The following is a 20,340-nucleotide window of genomic DNA, read 5'->3' as shown; positions in this document are numbered from 1 at the left end:
GGTCATTAACGTCAATTAAGTTAGGTAAATCGTTACTTTTTTTTAACTTTTTTGGATTTAACTGTTAATTTAAATATATACTTATTTAATCTGAATAACGCATTAAATTTGAGTATATTACAATAATAAAAAAATAAAGTTTAAATTTTTCTAATTATTTTATTTATAAATAAGTTAAAAATATACATACGTTATCTTTTAATTTAACGTACTACTTTCAAAATTAAAATAACTTTACCCAATAATAAAAATAGGTTAACTAGTTCAGTCTTGTATATTAGTTAACGAATGGAGTAAAACAATTTTTCCATATTTAAATCCATGTAAATATTAAAATAATTAATATGAGATTAGATTCATTTAGATCTGGATCAAATTGTAAATTAGTATCTATTGGACGTATTCATTACTAAAAGTTATAATTAACTGTTAAAGTATTGATTTTATTGTCAGGCCTTTGGTATGAGTTGATCTTAATTATTTAACTATTAATAAAGTGGGCACTAAATTAAATTGGAATAATTATTATTTGAAAATGTAAGTTAAACAATTTCATTTTTATTAAGTCATACAGTTATGTATTTGAAAACTTTTGACGTTGACGTTATAATGTGTAATTTTTATAATAATAATAGTAATAATAATATAATTTGTTGATTATGAATTCATGAGAAGTGGTATCCTATTATTCATATGAATATTATATTACATGTATTTAGACGATCTATCCTATACAGAGTGTAGGCCACCAGACTGTTAGTTTTAATCAGAACACCAAACGATCTAGTCTAGTGGATGAATTATATTTTTATATACAAGTAAATAATCATATGTTCACTGTTCATTTTTAATGGTATTTTATTATAAAATGTCATAAATAAAAATCTATAAAATGTGAAATAATGATAATATTTTTTAATATTAATTCAAAATTATAATATAATGTATAATTATTTGTGTACATACACAAAAACGATGAAGAGATTCGATTATATTACTAGACTTCGGTTAATAATAAAATAAAATAATTTGTTTAATTGAATTATGTTTAATCATAACTGTGATAAATTATGATTCACTACTTAAGTCTTATTGTTGTTCTTGTTCAACCTCTTCAAAGTGTAAAGGTAACTACAATTTTTATTTTAAGTTTTAGAAAAAAAATTGTACAAGAATTTTTTTGTAAAAAGACAAAATGTTATAAATTATAATTGGTTTAATTCTTTTTCATTCGTTCCATAAAAATGTACGATTTATTAAAAATTTAAATTGAAAGACTTGGTGTAATAACCAAATAAGTATATTTTTAAACATTTTTAGGAAAGCAATTTTATGAAAAAATTTTGATTAAAAGTAATGGCAAATTATTTTCTTTAGATTAATTATCTCTACAAATAATAGTAATTTATAACTAGGTTTTGTACTGAATTACATAGAAAAATCATTTTTTATTAAAATTATACAGAAAAATTATTTTCTGAAAACGTTAGACTTATCTGGTTGTTACGTAAAGTCCTTCAATTGAGATAAATAAAACTATAAAATAATTATTTTTATTATAGAATAAAAATTATATTGATGCTTTTCAGGTTCAGAAATTATAATTATCATCCTGTTTCGTTTCGATTAGATGTAAATAAAGCATGTTAATTCTATAAATTATTAAAAAAATTAGTTTACTTCTATTATGTATTATTAAATTATTAAAACCATAAAAATTTTCTTGTCAAATTTCACTAATTGAATAAAATACATTACGATAAAATACATTTTTTATAATTAAACTAGTTTAAAAAAAATATTAAACTACTATTTTTTTTAATTTCTTACTTATGTAAAATAGAATTCTGTTTATCCCAAATAATATTTTCTAGTGGCTAATTAAATAATTAAATTATAAAGTATTTTATCCGCGGAAAAAAACCTTTCTAGTATTCTCAACATAAAAATTAACATTGAAGATATTATATTAACAACCTTAAAACAATAATTTTTAACATTTAACTTCTGAATTTATGAAACAGGAGTATTTTTTGTATAATAATTTATAGTCTTGGAATTAAAGAGTCTCTATTTAAATCTATATATATTATTGACTAAAATATTTTCTTATTTATCTTTTAATGAATATATCGTACTGTGAGTACTCTGTTGTAGTAACTTAAATAAAAACATTAATTCATGGAAGGATTTTATAATTTTTTGTTATTAATAAACAATATTATTTTGTATAACGTATTCAAATTTATAAATATGACATAATACACACGGTGTTACATTTCAACTTAATAAAAAAAAAAACCCAAAAATTGTTATTTGACAATTATGATAAAAATTTTTTAGCTTGGTTAATTTTAGAAACAAAATGCGTAATACATACAACTCATATATCATAGAAGTCCCCTATTTCTAAAAATATTTTTTGAGTTTAACGTTCGTCATTACTTTAAGTTTAAACAAAAATTATTTGGAATTGAAATATAAGTGTTTTTCTCACACATTAAATACTTTTTTGATTGATTTTTTAAAAATAAATTTTTAATGATATTTTTAGATAAAATTAAAAATTAGATGAATTAATTTAATAAAAAAGTTTTTCTTTATAATGTCATATCTTCTTACAGTTCGTAAAAAAAATAGGTTGGGCTGTAATTATTTTTTATATTATAAAACAATAGAATTTTTTACTATACATAATAGTTGTTAAATATTATATAACATTTTAGTACTGGTTAAAACTATACATGTATTTATACACCAAAAGTGAAAAGGTGGTTTTATTATAACATTTATAAACATAATGGAGAAATTATCAAATAAGTTAAATATTTTTGACAACTTCATTCAATAATAATTGTATTAATATAATAATTGGTTATCTTCCTCTATTAATATTTAAAATCTAATATAAATTATCATTTATTTAAGGAATAAATTAAAAATGCTATACGTATAAATCTTTTGTTGGCATTTTAAGCAGTTCAACTATATATTATAAAACTTCTTTAGTTTGAACTGCTTGTTTATTTATGTGTCCATAAGTTATCATCCGTCAATTCATTAGATATTTCTGCACCGATTAACAAACATAATCGATTTGAATAAGAATTTCCCCAATTATTACATTCATAAAATGTATTTTGCTATTATTATTTATTTTACATTCATAAACCGAAACGAAATTTGGAAAGAAAATTTGTAAAGGTTTCAATGTCAGTACAAATACACACATATTTACGTGGTAAAATAATTATCTATAATGAAAATCGAATGAGGAAAGTAAAAATGATTCGGTAATAATTCTGAAAATTATCTTTCCATATTATATATAGCATGTGCATAAACCCCAGTTACCTTTTACTTTCATTGCACATCCTGTTACAAACCTACCGGACCATTGTTTTTCAGAGCAATCAGGAAAATATGTTTTTATATTTGAATTTGTAATTAGATAAGTAGTCTCTTCATATAAAAATACTTTTACGTATACATTGATTATTTGACAAATATTGTGAAAATAATATCATAAACTTTAAGAGTTTGTATTTTTAATCAGATTTTAACATAGAAATGAATTAATTGTTTGGATGGCCTTATTCATTTTAATAACAAAATTGCACGCATCAATAATACAGTATTTCAAGTTAATATTGTAAATGAAGTGAATGTTACTATGATAAATATTACATTGTTTGGTTACTATTGAAATAAAAATGGATAAAAATGAAAAAAAGACCATAACTATACAACCTTCTGAATCTAAATTAATTTTTTTGAAATAGTTTAATGAACTTGAAGTTTTTAAATGACAGAGATGTCAATACCATAAATTTTAGATTTTTAGAACTTTTTCTATTTAATGTTTTTTTCTTTATAATGGATTAATAATAATATTATGTTAAAATATTTGTATAATGTAAATTCATATGTAAATTTAAAGGATATAAATGATAATTATACTTAATTGTTACAATAAAGTAAATTATATATCGTTTAATTAGTCATATATATTATCACTCCAGTTAATTCTTTTAAAGTTAAATTAAATTGCTCGAATATATTACTTATTTTCAAGTTCACATCTTAGTATAATACTTTTAGAACGTTGGCCTCTTTGGTGGGTTAATGCTTTGTTAAATTCATATCTATGTAAATCTTATTCGGTTTGAGATAATTAGTTATATTTAACATGCCAAAATACGTGTATCTAATTGTTTTTGCACTAAATACTAGTGAGCGTTGATAAAAACATATAATACCATTTTCTTTTTCAATGTCCAAGATAAAAATTGACAGATCAACAAATACGTAACGGTGGAATGAAGATTTATTAAGCACAACGATCTACTTATTAAAATTTTCGGGAACGTCTAAAAACATATAAAAAGAGTGTAGAAGCCTGTCATTGTTTTTTATTACTACCTTAAAAAACCCCTCTGACGTAACAAATTTGTTTCAGATTAACGAGACGAATCTAATTGATCATTTAACACCATTTGAATGGAGACATTTTGTTGGATCTAATGTAGGTAAGTTGCCTACCTAGCTTTAGTTCCGCATTGTTAGAATGGAAGGAAAATCTTAATAATATTTAAATATGTTGGGGTGACAGAGTGTGAAGAAAAAAGTGAAAATATGTTAAATAGTCGTTAAAGTTGTTACAAAACTTCCTCGGTGACTAGAGGTGGGGGAGAAAATCTGATTAAACGGATACTGTGAGTTATAATATGTTGAACGTTATGGTCCCGTAGGTTTCTGATGAGGTCAATAACATACGGGTAAATCGTAATATTACAATGCTCTCGTCAATAATGAAATTAAAATTTTGAAATAAAATCCAATGTTTTGTTTTAGGCAAAATATTACGTTTAAATAAAAATACTTTGTTTGAAAACGATTTTGATTTTTAGACGATTTGTTTTAAATTATACCTTGTATTTTTTAGAACAGAATTTTGGGGTAACTTATTTAAATCTAAATCAATTAACTGGAGGACAAGTTAATCTTACATTTGATCGCTTAGATCAGAATTTTCGGCTTGATTTGCGAAAAAACCAAGGTCTGCTTGATGAAAAATTTGTAGTACTGAAAAGAGTCGCCGGAAAGTCAGAAATTATAGATAATCCATGGAATGACACTGACTGTTATTATCACAGTCTTTCACCTCACGTGGCTGCCCTTGACGTTTGCAACGGAATAGTAACTTATTTAAATTGCACGCTAATCCTTCTTTTTTAATACTCTTATGTTTTTTTCAGAGGGGTATCATTAAGTCTGACGGGGACGAGTATTACGCCATTAGCCCGTTACCGGAACGATTTCACGATCCAAATGAAACACCACACGTAATTGTTCAAATTAAAAACGCGGCCAACCTGAAAAATTCACTTGGTAAATTTATGACAAAAAAGAAAATTGATCAGACAGCATCTGTAAGTCGTAGTAAAAGAGATATTTGGTCATCTAGAGAACTGAATTTAGAGATAGCTATTTTTGTGGATCAAGACCTTTATAGGTTAATGGCCGTGAGTTTCGAATCAAATACTGAAAAAGAAGTCATTAGATTTGTTTTGGCCATGATAAATGCTGTGAGTATGTAAAAATAGTTTTCTTAAATTATTGTGCTTAAAAAGTGCATAGCTCAAACTATATAAGTGTACTTATATAGTTTAAATATGTACTATTGTATTTGTTTTTCAAATATAAACCAATTCATTTATAAATGTATAAAGAGTATGTAATGTCCAAAACAAACTAAATTTTTATTATATTTATTTAAATACAATAAATTTAGGTTGATTTGCTCTATCACGATCCTTCACTTGGTCGACAAATAAACTTTATCTTAAAAAGATTAGAGATATTGCACACAGATCCGGAAGGCTTAAACAGATCTAATGATATAGATAGGTTTTTGAGTGATTTTTGTAAATGGCAGCAAGTAGAAAACCCACCGCTAGACTCAGATCCGTTACATTGGGATCATGCCGTTATTTTAACCGGTCTTGACTTATTTGTTTCTGGAAAAAATGGAAAAATAAGTAATCAAGTTGTAGGTAAGCGAAAAAATAATAAACATAATTAGCTACTTTTATAAATAACGTTATATAACATAATTATATTAACAATATCTTAAATTTTAACACTTTCAACATCACTAATAAATAATTTAAGGGAAGTTTTGAAAAAAGAAATGGTATTAAAGAATTTTAATTCAAAAAAATAAGGACGTATACAGAGTAAACTTATTTTTTAATTCGGGAAAAAATTATTAAAGAGATATATTATTTATCTTTAAATAATCGAAATGGTATGCATGTTTCATTTTGTTTTTATGCTAGTTATAAACTTTTTTCTATAGTAAAATTATGAAGTATAATTTCAAGAAATATACTAATTATTTGTAAATACTATAAAGTTTAAATTTTGCTCTTTTTAAGAGTTGAAAAACATGTTAAGTGAATTTGATATAAACAATATACAACTAAAAAAGTAAAAATTTACTGTTGTTCATTGTGTATATTTTTATTTATTTCAGGTTTAGCACCAGTAGCAGGAATGTGCACCAAAACTAGTAGCTGTACCGTAAACGAGGGTCGCCACTTTGAGAGTGTCTATGTAGTAGCACATGAAATTGGTCATAAGTAATATTTAAAAAACAAAAAATTATTACTTAGTTGATCATTGTAGTTCATTTTTTCTAAGTACTTAACATCTGTAACGTTGTACTGCTTGAAAGTGTACACTAATAAATTCAAAATTTTATTGCATAGCATAATTATAAATTATACTTGACTATATATTTACTGATATGCATTATTTAAGACAAGTATCATAAACAGATTGTAATATTTAGTTTAGGGATGCGACATGATGGTGCAGCATCTGATAATAACTGTGATTCAACAAGCTTTATAATGTCTCCAACTTTAGGAAGTGGTAAAATAACTTGGTCAACGTGCAGTCATGATTATTTAGAAAAATTTTTACAGTCAGTAGAATTATTATTAGAATAAAATATTACTTAAAACTAATATATTAATTAAAATTTTTGGATCATTTAAACACTTCTTAAACATTTAACAATTATAAAAATTTTTAAATTAAATTTCAACATAATTAATTCATGGTATAATTAAATTCTAAGTTAGTTTCCTCAAAAATATTGTTTTTTTAAGGAGCTCACAAGCAGTATGCTTGTTTGACGGAGGTGACTCATCAGATTATTTGGATCATAAGCAACAGGGTAGATTACCTGGTGAAAGATTTGATTCACGTGAACAATGTATGCTCAAATATGGATGGGGAAGCACACACGCCTCCAGTCAAGATTTGGGAGAAATTTGTCGAGATCTGCACTGTCAACGCGATCGATATACATGGACTTCACACCCAGCGCTCGAAGGCTCACTTTGTGGTTCAAATAAAGTTAGTATCTCGTAATTAAGTTTTTATTGTAGATACATTACAACTATTAAGCTATAAAACTATTGCAATCCATTTAAATGGTCTTTAAAACTTATTGAATATATTTTATGTTTATTATATTCATAAAAAAGTATTGATATATTTTCATTTATCAGTGTATTTTAAAAATTTAATTTAATTTATTGAAAAATATTTATTTTATAAAAGTGGTGTCGTAGTGGTCGATGTGTTAGCAAAGGATTATCGGCCTTACAAGCTGGCTTTGTTCCACATCAAAGTGTTGATGGAGGATGGAGTGAATGGACGCCCTATTCAGATTGCGCTTCATCTTGTTTGCTTGGAGATAAAAATGATCTGAATAGTGGTAGTACTGGTATAATGAGTTCAATTAGGCGGTGTAATAATCCGAGGTAGGTTGGATATTTATTGAATTTATTTAATTTAAATTATTAAAATAATAAACATTTTTGATTAAGTTAACAAAAACTACTAATACGTGATTTGAAGCAATCATTTTTACGTAAGTGATTTATTGGTTTACTATTAAAAAAAGTTGATTTGTTTCGGGTGAAAGTACCTTCTATTATCAGCACTCCACCTATAGCCAAAAATATGTTTTTTTATAGTAATTAACCAACTAGATTATTGTAAAATACTGAAAAAGTAAGTCACATTTTAGCTTGTATGTGTAGCTGAGAAGGTATTGGTTTTATAAAAGTGTATTTTTTTATGTTTGTCCATGAAAATACTCAGCTGTTACTGGACTTTTAATGAATCTTACGCCAAAATAACATGACTTATCTAATTGAATCTATTGTGCTCGAAAATTGGAAAAAACTATCAAATTTAGGAATTTAGAAAAATATCTTAAAATTGCAATACCTTAAAAATAACAATATCCAAACATTTTTTCTACTTTTAAAATTGCTAAAACTATTTTTAAAATTTAATATAACCTAATAAAATTTTAATAAAGTAAACTAGAGACAATAAGCTTTTTTTGATATGTTTTTTGAAAAAATTCTATGAAAAACTTAATTATATAAAAGAGTTTAAGGAAATTTAACAACTTTCATTTCTATTTGATTTTTAAAAATATTTTTTAGATAGCCTAAAAATGTTTAACCTATATCAAATTACAGCTTTTGAAATATACTAAAATATTAAAAAATATATGTTACGGTGGTTTTACTATGAAAAATCGATCAGTAAATTTAAATTAATTTTAACACTTTCAACATCACTAATAATTAATTTAAGGGAAGTTTTGAAAAGAGAAGTTTTCGATTTTATCAAAAACATAAAAAAATATTTTATTTTAAATTTAAGCAAATAGTATACTAGTATTTAATACTTTAGTAAAATTTAAAAACATAGAAATTATAAATATATAAATTATTGTGAAGTTTAACAGACTTGCATCGAAGTGTTTTTTATGATAGTGATGTTAATCATAGTCAGATATTATCTATACCTATATCAACTATGCCACGACCTTACTGAGCTGTACACTTATTTTTACCGGTCAAAGAATATAGAATTAATGGTACAAATAATTTATAAAGTTTAATTAATAATATAGATATAAGTTATAATAAGACCCGTAAAGCGTTGAAAGCCAAGGAGTACAGGCGCAATGCTTCTGAATTGAAACGTGCGCACAAACGCGTAGTCGAGCGTATACTAACGGGGATCGATTCGGGAGCAGTAATGCCCATGTGTTGACGAGATGGTCCAATACTGGGCACCTATAATCGAAATTGCCCCAGTCCACTCCTTTGTCGCACTCAATAAGATCAGATAGACTCGTACGCGCATTATGTTTGACCCTGTTTCGCCTAGGGATATCGTTAAATCCTTCCCCTGGTAAATACAAGTCCGGGCCCAGATGGGTTTAAGGCCCGGCTATGGAGATCATTGCCCATACATCCAATTGCAGGTATATTCAACTTGCTGATCGCCACGGGAACGCTCCCGGACATTTTTGTTAGGCCCCGTACCACTTTTGTCCCCAAAAAGGGGGATGTCGGATGCCCGGGTAAATATTGACCGATCTCGATCGCATTGATAGCCCTGCGGCATTTCCATAGGATTCTTGCCAGAAGACTTGAAGGTCTATCCGTAATCGATGACAGGCAGTGGGCGGAAAATCTCTTCCTCCTCGATTCGTTACTGACGAGTTCCCGTTCGTCTTGCCAGGGACTGTGTCTTGCATCTTTGGACTTGTCTAAGGCGTTCGATTCGGTATCCCACGGTTCGATCTCCGCGGTGATGCGTGGCGACCCCCGCTTTATCGAATGTATCGACTTCGTGTACAAGTAGAGTAAGACTTTCATTCAAGTAGGCAGGGAGTTTCCCGATCCTTGAGGACAGCGAATGGCATTAGGCAAGGCGATCCTTTATCGCCGCTTTTATTTAACCTGGTGATAGATTTCGGTCTACGAGCAATCCCAGATGCGGTTGGCTATATGCTGGGCAACGAGCGAGTGAATGCTCTAGTGTTCGCAGACGATGTAATTCTTGTGTCGGAAACGGCCCGAAGGTTGCAATTGTCCTGCGAAAAGTTCACCTTTCGAATAGCATTAGCCGGTTTGAAGCTTAACCCAACAAAGTCTGCTACTCTCACCTTCGTTCCTTCGGGACGTGATCGCAAACTAAAAGTTCCCGCCACGGCGTACTCTCTCGAGGGCTCGTCGCTTGTGGTGACTTAGGTTGGCGAGTTCTGGAAGTATCTTGGCATAGAGTTTCAGGGAAATTCCCTTTATAGGCTCAAGTGCGCGTCTCTTGTCAGTGCTTTGGAGGCGGTTTCAACCCTATGACGCCATAAATGAGATTTGCAATCGCACGGGACTACGTGATTCCGAAGTTCGTCCACGGACTGACGTTCACGAAGCTCCTCGATTGTAAGTTAAGACAACTAAGTCACGAGACCCAACCCGATAGGTTGACTAAAATCGAAAATTCACACGTTCCGGCGGTGCGTGAAGTATTCCGTCTCTTCGGAACGAGTGTGGTAGCAACCTTCCGGCGCTGCGTGGATAGGGTCGCAGCGATGATTAGTCCCCAAGAACTCCTCAACAGTTCAGTGGACGGTGCTGATCTCAAGTTCTGTCCTGGTAACTAAAATCGACGGCATACATGCGCAGACCGGATGGTATAACCGGCCGTGACTTCAAGCAGTATGCTAAGATTAGGATCAACGCCCTGCCTAACCGCAAGCGTGTTGGACAGGGGCGCAACATACCGGTGTCATGCCGTGGATGTGCTGCGTCCTATGAGACTCTTGCGCACATAGTTCAAGTGTGCCCCAGGACTTATGGTTGGAGGATTCTTTGACACGACCATTTCGTGAAGCGCATAGCTGGAGCACTTACTGATAGAGGGCTTCAAGTAGAACGTGAGCACCTCTACGCGTTAAGGAATGATAATCTCAAGCCGGACCTCGTTGTCCCAATTGACGACGAGACAAGAGGCAGGAGATCTGTTATCCTGGATGTACAGATTGTTTCTGCCACCAACACCAAAGACTGGCACAAAGAGAAAGTACGAAAGTACGCCAGCCACCAGGATTTAAAGTCCGAAATCATGGCAAGACACCAATCGACTGCAATACATACAGTCGCCGCGACCATTACATGGCGAGGGGTATGGCTACCTAGTTCACTTGAGAGCCTCAAAACTCTCGGACTAAGCCGTAACCTCTTGGGTGGACTTGTAAAGTCAGTCCTCCGCGGTACTCTGCTGAATTGGCATTCGTTCAATAGGACGACCAGGGTGTTTGGGTGGGTTGGAGTCGGATGAATACCGTCCCCCCCCACAACACGGGAGCCTCCTCGTCACCCAGACTAGGGTCCATTAGACCCAAGCCACAATCCCTTTGCCTCTTTCCATCTTCCTGCTTGCCTGGGTCTAGGCTATTTAATGATTTGTAGCCTCGGCCTATCTCCCTCATCTACCTGGGTTCCACGGGGTAGAAGTCGCTCCATCCAAGGCGACCCGCGTAACTATGAGGTACGTGGGTCGTTGGGGTGACTTTATGATAATAGCTATAGACGATAATTCTACACAAGTACTAAAATATTTTCTGCTTTAAATATAAAGAAATTATCTTATTATTAAGAACATCAAAGACTCTTATTCGATGGAAACTGGTTCTTGATGCTATGAATAAACTAAATAAGAATGCATTCATTTTTTTTTGTTGTATTTTATTATGCTTATGATACTTTTATAACAGATTATGATCTAACTTAATAAGTATTAATGATTGTAAGGCAATATCAAAATATAGTATTATTTTATTCTACACTTAAAAAAAAAATTCAAATAATTATTGACTTCAAATTTATTGTTTTATGATACAAAAATTTTTGATAATTAGTAATGTATAAATATTGTTTTTAAAATCATTTTTATTTGTTAATGTTTTTCAGGCCAGAAAATGGAGGAAAATTATGTTCTGGTGAAGATCAGAAGTATAAATCATGTTATACAGAGCAAGTAAATAATGATACATTATGATGTATTTTATCTAAAATTATATATCTATAAAAATTAATAATAAAACAATGTTTTTTAAGTGTGCTAATGCGCCTCAATTAACCATAAAAGATTTTTCTAATGAAGTATGCCTAAGAGCTAAAGAATATGATACGGAATTAATTGGTACTGGTTATCAAAAAATCAGTTCTGATCGTAAGTATACAATAACTCAGTTATAAATATACAATAAATATTTTTGTTATTTCAAAACAAAAAACGTTAAAAAAATTATTTTTAGTAAAAATAAAAATGAGTAGATTTGGAAGTGATTAGAGTCTTCTAATACTCTTCTAAGTCTACATAAGTAATTTTTTTACAAGTAAATATATACATATTTACATTTATCATATTATAAATAAATAAAAAAATTCTAAATACGCCCCTAAATTCAATTAATCATATCGTACGTATTTAAACTCATTACATTTATTTTAGCGAAAGATGCGTGTACTGTTTGGTGCCATAAACACAAAGGTGGCATAAAAAGTCGAGGATGGTCATTTCCTGATGGCACCACTTGCCAAATAAGAAAAAATAATGGATTAAGCTATTGTGTTGGAGGGTATTGTAAAGTAAATAAATCAGGTCACATTATCTTTTTTAACGTACTAAATTCTACATTTTAAATGTTGCTATAGGAGTTTATATGTGAAAAATTGTCTACGTCTGATTCACTTTATATAGAATCAGCTAAAGCTTGTATAATAGATGAACCACGAAAATATTTAAGATCGCCATCTCCACCACTGCCACTTCTTCCAGAAATTTCTGAAGTAATAGAATGGACTTGGCAATCTATATCTGTGTGTCATTACAGCTGTATGACACCAGGAATGGGTCTTAAATTAGTCGAAGGAAAAATTTGTAAAAATTGTGAACCAGTTATAAGCATTAAAATATGCAGACCACAAAAAGAAGTAAGCTAATTTTAAAGTATAGAATAAGTATACATTTTTGTTCACGAATGATTATGTATATACCTTTTGACACAATTATAATTCTTTAACTAAAAGAGAGTTAATTAGTTAGTCTTAAATTTATGAAAAATTATATTCTTTATACTGTTAATATTAATAATTTAGAACGAATAAATAGAATTCAGTCATAGTCTATATTTCTTTTATTTTCAGCAATGTAAAACGGGCTTAAAAAATACAGCTGATTATGCCACATCTGTATGCTCAAAATATGGACAAAAGGTACAACGTTTATCAGGTTTGGGTATGCAGTTATCATCAGTTTCAGGTAATTTTTGTTTGATTAATAAACTATTATTCTATTACTTTTTAAAAAATATTAATTTTAATTTCAAAATACATGTATATTGTGTTTTTATTTAAGTGAAATGTGGCAAAAAAAAATAATATTAAGTAAAGGAGTTAATTAATATCGAGGCAACATTTTTTACTTCATTCAACCGAATTCAATTTTATTTTGTAGACGATCTGGATAGACCCTGTAAACTAGCGTGTCAAGACCAAGTAGTACCACATAGATTTTACATTGTTAATGGCGAAACAGGTTGGTTTCCTTTTGGCACTGATTGTTCAAGAGGCGATACTGATCGAAAAGCATTTTGTTTAGGGGGAAAATGTTTGGTAAATATATACGTTTGTAACTCTTTTTTTTTAATATATAAATTATATTTATATATTTACATTAAAAATTTATGTTATATTTATAGAATATGATGATAGTAATAATATTTTCTACATTTTGTTTGAATAGGAATTTGGTTTAGATAATATGCCAATGTCAACTGATGCATTAACAATACATAGCAATTTTAGTTTAAATAATCGCATTAAACGGGGCCTTACCTACTTAAAAAATATTCCTAAACCAGATCAAAAGACGTTAGAACAATTGTTGAATTTAAAAAACAGTAAATATCAACTTATTTTTTTTTTTATTATATTTTATAAAAAAAAATATATAAGATTTTAACAAAGTCAATTTATTTTTTAGTCGAAAGGTTTTCAATAAATGATTATGATATAAAGAAAGTAGACGTCGACAATCCTATAGATTTTCAAATTGTTTGAAAATTAAAACGTTGTACATATAATTTGAAAAATATAATCGTAATCAAATAACTAGTAAATGTAAAGTGTAAATAAATTTAATTTACGTTTTTCTATTGAGATTATTTATGTAAATTAAATAATAAGTATGATTTTTTGAGATCAATACTAAGTCCTTGAACTTAATTAATAAAGTTGTTTAGGAAAGAAAAATACTTAATGTATACATTATAAAAAGAAAAATGTTTATATTTAAAAACTATGTACATAATTTAAAATAAATGTTTAAATAGAATTTCAAAATTTAACAATAATACATTTTTTTTATAATATAGTAATAATTGATAGTTAAACAAATTTTTAAAAATAATTAAATACAATAAAATATTAAAAAATATTGGTGGCAAGACAATTATATTAAGTTTAATAACATTTATAAAATTTGAACAACACTAAAATAATATATAAATTCATTTAAGTTTAGATAAATTTATGGACATAATTTAGAAAAATACGAGTAAATTATCTATTTATCATCAATGAACATTAATATTAATAAAAACAAAAAAATACTTAAAAATGTAATTGTATTGTTAGAACATAGAGATATTTGAAAAATTTTAGAAATGTATAGATTTTAAACTTAACTGTTAAAAAAAATCATGATTATTTTAATATCAGTTGTAGAATTAGAGTGTTTTAATATATTTATAATTTTTATGTTATGTTTGTATAATAAATAGCTAGGAAAAATTTTGTGGGTACTACGTTTTCTGTTAACTGATGGTAGAAGATGCGGTAAGAAAATTTTAGTCTTATTTCTGACCTAATTATATTATTATTCTTACTGCTTCACAGAGAATTTAATTGGTAAGGAGTTGTAATCCATATTTTGTGTGCATTATTGAGTTTAAGTAAGAATAAAAATGTGTGAAAGTTGGAAATATTATAAACAATAAAATATTTAATACCTTGTTAGAATGTATAAATTACATTGTAATCACAGATTTTATTTCTTCTTAAAATCCTTATTAATTTTATCTCCTTCGAAATTTTCATCAGTTTTGAACTCCTTGTAATATTTCTATAAGTATGTAATAAAAGATCTTAATTTTTTTTATTATACAATTGAACTTTTTAACATACATTAAATAAAATTTAGAATTATCAATTTCAAAAAAAATAATAAAACTCGAGGATCACTGAGAAATACTAATTTTATATTATTATAAATATTACTAGTTAGTAATATTAGCAATTCACGTAAATTTTTTTTATAAACCGTACAAATATAAGGTTAAAGATTACCTATTTAACTAACCAATAAACCTGAAAATATCAAAATTTTAGTAATTTAATATAGGTTGTAATTAGAAAAGAATTATGAAATTATAATATGTTAAGCGTACATTTTTTTTAAGTATTCGATTAAAAATATGATACCTTAATTATTATTTATTGAATTTTCAAATCAATATTCTTCATTTGTTTTTGTTTGTTTTAACTTTTTTTTTTTTGAAAGAGTATTCCATTCGGTACTGAATATAATTTTAAAATAGAATTAATGATACGCCATTTATTATTTTTAAATTAATAATAATAAAAAAAAAAAAATGTTTAATTATAATAAACTTATTGCTTATTTTTTTGGTTGATCTACTTTTTTAAAAACAATTTATGAAGAAGTTTCACATTATTTAAACATGGCTCACCCTGAGTTTTTGAATATTTAATAATAATAATAATAATAATAATTAACATTATCATCATATAAATAATTATTTAGTTTATAAATTAAAAAAAAAAAAAATCAAAATTACCCTTTCTTCATTATCTGGTACTCTAGACAACAAGTCCAATAATTCATTATTCGGTATAACGTTAGGCCGGAGTATTTTTCTTGTAAATTTGTTTAAGCCCCAAACCATTATAATATACCGAATTGGAATATAATATAAGACGATAGCAACGGCCATCAAAAGTATAATAGATAAGTATGATAAAAATGGAACTGAAAAATTTAAAAGGCTGAAAAAGTATAATATTTTTATAGTATGTAAAAAAATTGATGAATAATGGTTTTATATACTTTATCACTTTTTCTCCGAGGGAGGCTATATCACCGATGGTATTTTGAACTAATTGGGTCACTTCTTGTACAGCTACTACTCTTTCTTTTAATGTCTTCTTTTCATCCTAGAAAAAGTTAAAAATTATATTACTTGATTTTATTGTATTCACTGATTATTTACTTTAGATTTGTCGTCATCTTGATCATGATCGTCATCTAGGTCATCATCGTCAGTCTGTTGTTCATCATCGTCCTCAAAACTTTTATTTATATTCCATACGTATGTAAAGTAAAATTTTAAGAATATCAGTATTAGAACAATAGGAGCCATGTATAGTTCAAAAAATTGACAAATTATGACAAATACAATCAAAAATATTATTGTATGTAAAGGACATTCCCATTCTGCCCAGTATCTAAGAAAATTGTCAATAAAAAAAAAATTGATTAAAAGTTAATATATATAGTACACATTGTTAATGAGTATTTTTAAAACTGGTATTGAATAAAAGGAATACTTACTCAAAGAATCTTCCAATATCGATCAGCCACATAACTATTTCCTTTAGTCGCATAACATTATTTATCAAAGTTTGTGTTTTGAATTTTATTTCTTGGTGCATATATTTTTCTTCTTTTGGATTTAAAGTTCTAATTACTGCACGGATCTATGTAAAAAATATTGTGCACAGGTATCGTAAAAAATATAAATTATAAATTTATAGTTAATAAAAAAAATTCAAAATAGTTTGGTGGGCACAATAGGACGAGTAATAATCCTTTACAAACGAAAATACTTCTTCTCTTAATGGATAAATATTTAAATAATTCAATAATATTTAACGATTAAATATATTTTGAAAACTTACCGGATTCCATATAAGATGCATTTCTAATAGAATTCTCGGATTGTTTCCTTTTGCTCGAAATCTTAGCTTTTTATCTTTCAATGAATACCACTTTTGAACTCCATTTTTGATAGATAATAATGGAATAGCAACTTTGCCTAAGAACTCTACTTTATAATCTGGATCTTCATCAAATACAGTCACTTCAAGCACAGAGTTAATGTCTCTCACATTACTAGGTTTATAATATTTTATTAATTAATATTTTTATTTCTTAATTTACATTATAAATATAAAATAATGGCTTAATAATACCAACTAATTATACATCTAAATTAAAATTGATAAAATTAAGATAAATTATTCGTAGTATTAAATTTTGTCGAGTTTATTCATAAGCCACAAATAAAATATACATTCATAACAGTAAATGTAATTTCATAAGCGTTGTAGCTTATTTTTTTTTATTTAAGCATAATTTATTTACATTAGATGGAAATTGTCTACAATAAAATTTATTTAAATTAATTTGGAGCTTAATGGAGAAAATACATTTTGAAGATTCTTTCGTTACTATAAAGTTATATAATATTGCGTGCAAAAATAAAATGTAGTTTATTTTGGATAAATTATAAATAAAACGAAGTTTTAATTATTTATTTGTAAAAACTCCAATTTTAAAGAAATGTGGTTTAAATACTAACAAAATAAATATTTTATCCCAATTTGGTGATAGAGTTTTGTATTCAGTATGAGTCTGTAGCCGAGTATTTACTAGTTCCAAGACGCAGAAAGGATCTGATTTACCACACAAGTCTGCCGAAGTTAATCCTTGAGCTTTGTACACTTGAATAGTAAGCATACCAATGTCTCGTAGATCACAAAAAGTCTTAAATGTGGAGTATTTCTGTTTTATATGATCTTGTTCGGTGATTTTCTTTTCAGTGGGATCCGATATCATTTCGATATTTGAAGTACCACTAATAGTTAGTAATAAATACAATAAACTTGTAGACTCATAGCCTTCGATATCCAATTTGTGTTTAATTTTATGAGTCCTTTCCCGTTCTAGTTTACTCAAATCAATGATTGCACTGTAGGAACACATTGAAAGATTTAAAATCAAATTTTAAAAAAGTGGCACACAAACGCAATGCCATAATTATCGAAAGAAATTAGTAATATTTATACTGGGTCTACTCGAATAAGAGGTACCCTACAGTATAATTTGGATTAAATGATTTTTTAGAAAAAAATAGTTTTTTTTTCTAACAAAAATCCAATATAGTTTTTAGAAGTAAAATATTTTGAATTTTACTAGATTTAATTGAAAATTAGGGCATACACTCATGGATAAATTTTATGATAATTTTTTTAAACTTAAATGACTTTTATTAGAAAAATTAAAAAACAAAGTAACCAAGGAAAAAGAATTAGGCATTCATTTAAAAATCATTATTTCAAAAATAATCAAAAAATATTATCTCTCGTGTTGAAAATAGAAAGTTTTATTACTTGTTGAATTTTCATATGGTTTCGTAAATAAAAAATATAAATTTTATTTCTTTTTTTTTACAATATTGTTATATTTTTAAAAATTGGAGAACTATTGCTCATATTAGGTAATTCTTGAGAAATAATTTTTTTTAAGTATAAGAAAAAAACTAAAATTTTATATAATTGTAGAAGAAGTATGTTTTGTAAAACATGATAAAAAATTAAAAAAAAAACAAATTTTATTTTAAAATTATTCAAAACTACAATATAAAAACTAATTATAATTTGGGTTATTTTTATGTAGTGATACTAAAAAAAGGATAATTGAAGTTAAGAAATTTTAGTGATACAAATAAAAAAACACATTATTGTAAGATTAATACGTTCTCAGATTTGTACTGAAGTTAAAATAAATGAGAAAATTATAAAGATGTTATAGAATCTTTAGCCCTTTATTGAGCGCGGTTCTTTTTGGACCCTAAGTAGTCGCGGTGGTCTTGTAGATCAATGTTATGTACTTACTACTTTGGATGCGGCGATCTCACGGATCAAAAAATGCACTACGGCCCCTGAGGCTTTAGATGACTAAAGCACATTAAATCCCTACTCCTGGAAATTGAAGAAGGTAACGAGGAGGGGAGACTCATGGCTTTAGCCGTTTCTATTTGTAAAGGCTAACTTACCTTTCGCGATCTCTCAGATCGGCCGCGACTAAGAAAGGGTTAAATGTGTATTCTGCACAGTATACTGTAATTTTCATACCTTGCAACGATATCCTCACGGGATCGTTCTTTGGCACAAACATTGATTTCTAGTTCTTGAGTTTGGTCATCGAATAAATGCAAGTCAAATTGTTCTAGCCAAGTGGGCGTAGGCAAACGACTACTTGATTTGCTTTTATACTTTTCACCGCCTAATCTGTTTAATATGCGTTGAGTAATATATACCATTATAAAGTCTATTTACTTAAATAATGTTATATTTTACCTAAATCGAACATAAGGATCGCATAATCCACTATTCATTTTGATATTCTTTATTTTTATTAAGACAATTGTAACTACAGAATTCCAAACTTGACATTTGTACTTTTTACTATTTTCTGAAATTTTAGCCGATTTGAGCAAACTCTGTATAATAGATATTTAATTAATTAATTTTTTTTTTGTTAATTATCAAAAATAATAATTAAATACTTATATTCATTTTAATTATGAAATTTTAATACATTTTGTAATTTAATTTTTTTTTAAATATTGTTGAAAGTAACTATACTTATTATTATTATATAATTTAGCATTTAATAAGTCACATACTTGTTCTCGTTCTTCTCTAGATTGCGAAGAAAGAGTTACGTCGATGCAAATCTCTCCTAAATACTCAGTATTCTGAGAATCTCTTAATTGAAGACAAAGCTCATGTTGTCTGTAAAAAATGCGTAGTTATTAACGCATAAAAAATTTGAAATACTGCTTGAAAATTGTTTATATAAACGATATTTTAGATAAAATACATAATCAAAATCAAAATAAAAAATTTACATCAATATGCTTACAGATATGCATATTAAGTTTTTTACTGTACTGTAAGTTTAATTAGGGTATTCATTTTAGGTATTAAAACTTACTTGCCCAATTCTAAAGATGACAACACAACTTTAACAGCACCCATAAAATCATCCTGAAGCCCCCAATCATAATCAAATACCTAAATTTTATTCATATTAATTAAAGTATTGTTACATAAAATAATTAATTAATTATTATTTAACTAGACACTTCAACTTAGTCTTTGTAACTTAAACAGTATCGTAATAAATTAAAAAGGTCCTGGCATTTTTTAAATGACTTACTCAAAATTATTTGGAATAAACCTTTTTTTATTTCTCTTCAAAATGTAAATATGTAAAATTGAAAGTAACATTAAAAAT

At 27.4% G+C, this 20,340-nt stretch overlaps 2 protein-coding genes across 5 annotated transcripts in view; one reads left to right on the top strand and one right to left on the bottom strand.

Moving 5' to 3' along the window:
* The first annotated feature begins 782 nt into the window (after window positions 1-782).
* Window positions 783-14,219, top strand: LOC126894291 (A disintegrin and metalloproteinase with thrombospondin motifs adt-1-like). Of its 3 annotated transcripts, none has more exons than XM_050665205.1 (17): window positions 783-818; window positions 4,460-4,529; window positions 4,946-5,199; window positions 5,259-5,588; window positions 5,795-6,056; window positions 6,539-6,644; window positions 6,857-6,991; window positions 7,179-7,428; window positions 7,636-7,838; window positions 11,862-11,928; window positions 12,009-12,123; window positions 12,406-12,542; window positions 12,609-12,887; window positions 13,101-13,215; window positions 13,411-13,568; window positions 13,699-13,855; window positions 13,939-14,217. In XM_050665205.1, the coding sequence occupies exons 4-17, from the start codon at window positions 5,400-5,402 to the stop codon at window positions 14,013-14,015; spliced, it is 2,250 nt and encodes a 749-aa protein (XP_050521162.1). In that variant the 5' UTR covers window positions 783-818; window positions 4,460-4,529; window positions 4,946-5,199; window positions 5,259-5,399; the 3' UTR covers window positions 14,016-14,217. The 3 variants fall into 3 exon arrangements, with proteins under 3 accessions (XP_050521162.1, XP_050521161.1, XP_050521163.1); XM_050665204.1 differs by lacking the exon at window positions 783-818 and adding an exon at window positions 904-1,127 and having other exon boundaries at window positions 13,939-14,219; XM_050665206.1 differs by lacking the exons at window positions 783-818; window positions 4,460-4,529; window positions 4,946-5,199 and having other exon boundaries at window positions 5,319-5,432; window positions 5,506-5,588.
* Window positions 14,220-14,965: 746 nt separating this feature from the next.
* Window positions 14,966-20,340, bottom strand: part of LOC126894290 (multiple C2 and transmembrane domain-containing protein) — a 28,886-nt gene continuing 23,511 nt past the window's right edge. The window contains exons 7-19 of one of the 2 annotated variants that reach the window (XR_007701375.1): window positions 20,038-20,117; window positions 19,727-19,835; window positions 19,398-19,540; window positions 19,173-19,328; window positions 17,618-18,007; window positions 16,935-17,148; window positions 16,588-16,733; window positions 16,247-16,481; window positions 16,084-16,190; window positions 15,815-16,022; window positions 15,438-15,532; window positions 15,303-15,323; window positions 14,966-15,078 (exon numbers count right to left, since the gene is read on the bottom strand). Coding sequence is in view for 1 of the 2 variants with exons in the window: in XM_050665203.1 (XP_050521160.1) it covers window positions 15,004-15,078; window positions 15,815-16,022; window positions 16,084-16,190; window positions 16,247-16,481; window positions 16,588-16,733; window positions 16,935-17,148; window positions 17,618-18,007; window positions 19,173-19,328; window positions 19,398-19,540; window positions 19,727-19,835; window positions 20,038-20,117 (1,863 nt within the window). In the remaining variant the exon portion in view is untranslated. The remainder of the gene's footprint in view (window positions 15,079-15,302; window positions 15,324-15,437; window positions 15,533-15,814; window positions 16,023-16,083; window positions 16,191-16,246; window positions 16,482-16,587; window positions 16,734-16,934; window positions 17,149-17,617; window positions 18,008-19,172; window positions 19,329-19,397; window positions 19,541-19,726; window positions 19,836-20,037; window positions 20,118-20,340) is intronic. The other variant, XM_050665203.1, reaches the window with a different exon arrangement.

This window comes from Daktulosphaira vitifoliae, unplaced genomic scaffold, assembly GCF_025091365.1.
Source record: "Daktulosphaira vitifoliae isolate Bord-2020 unplaced genomic scaffold, ASM2509136v1 Scaffold_1, whole genome shotgun sequence".
NCBI lineage: Eukaryota > Metazoa > Arthropoda > Insecta > Hemiptera > Phylloxeridae > Daktulosphaira > Daktulosphaira vitifoliae.
Note: the sequence above shows the minus strand (reverse complement) of the source record. Positions and strands in the feature narration are given on the sequence as shown.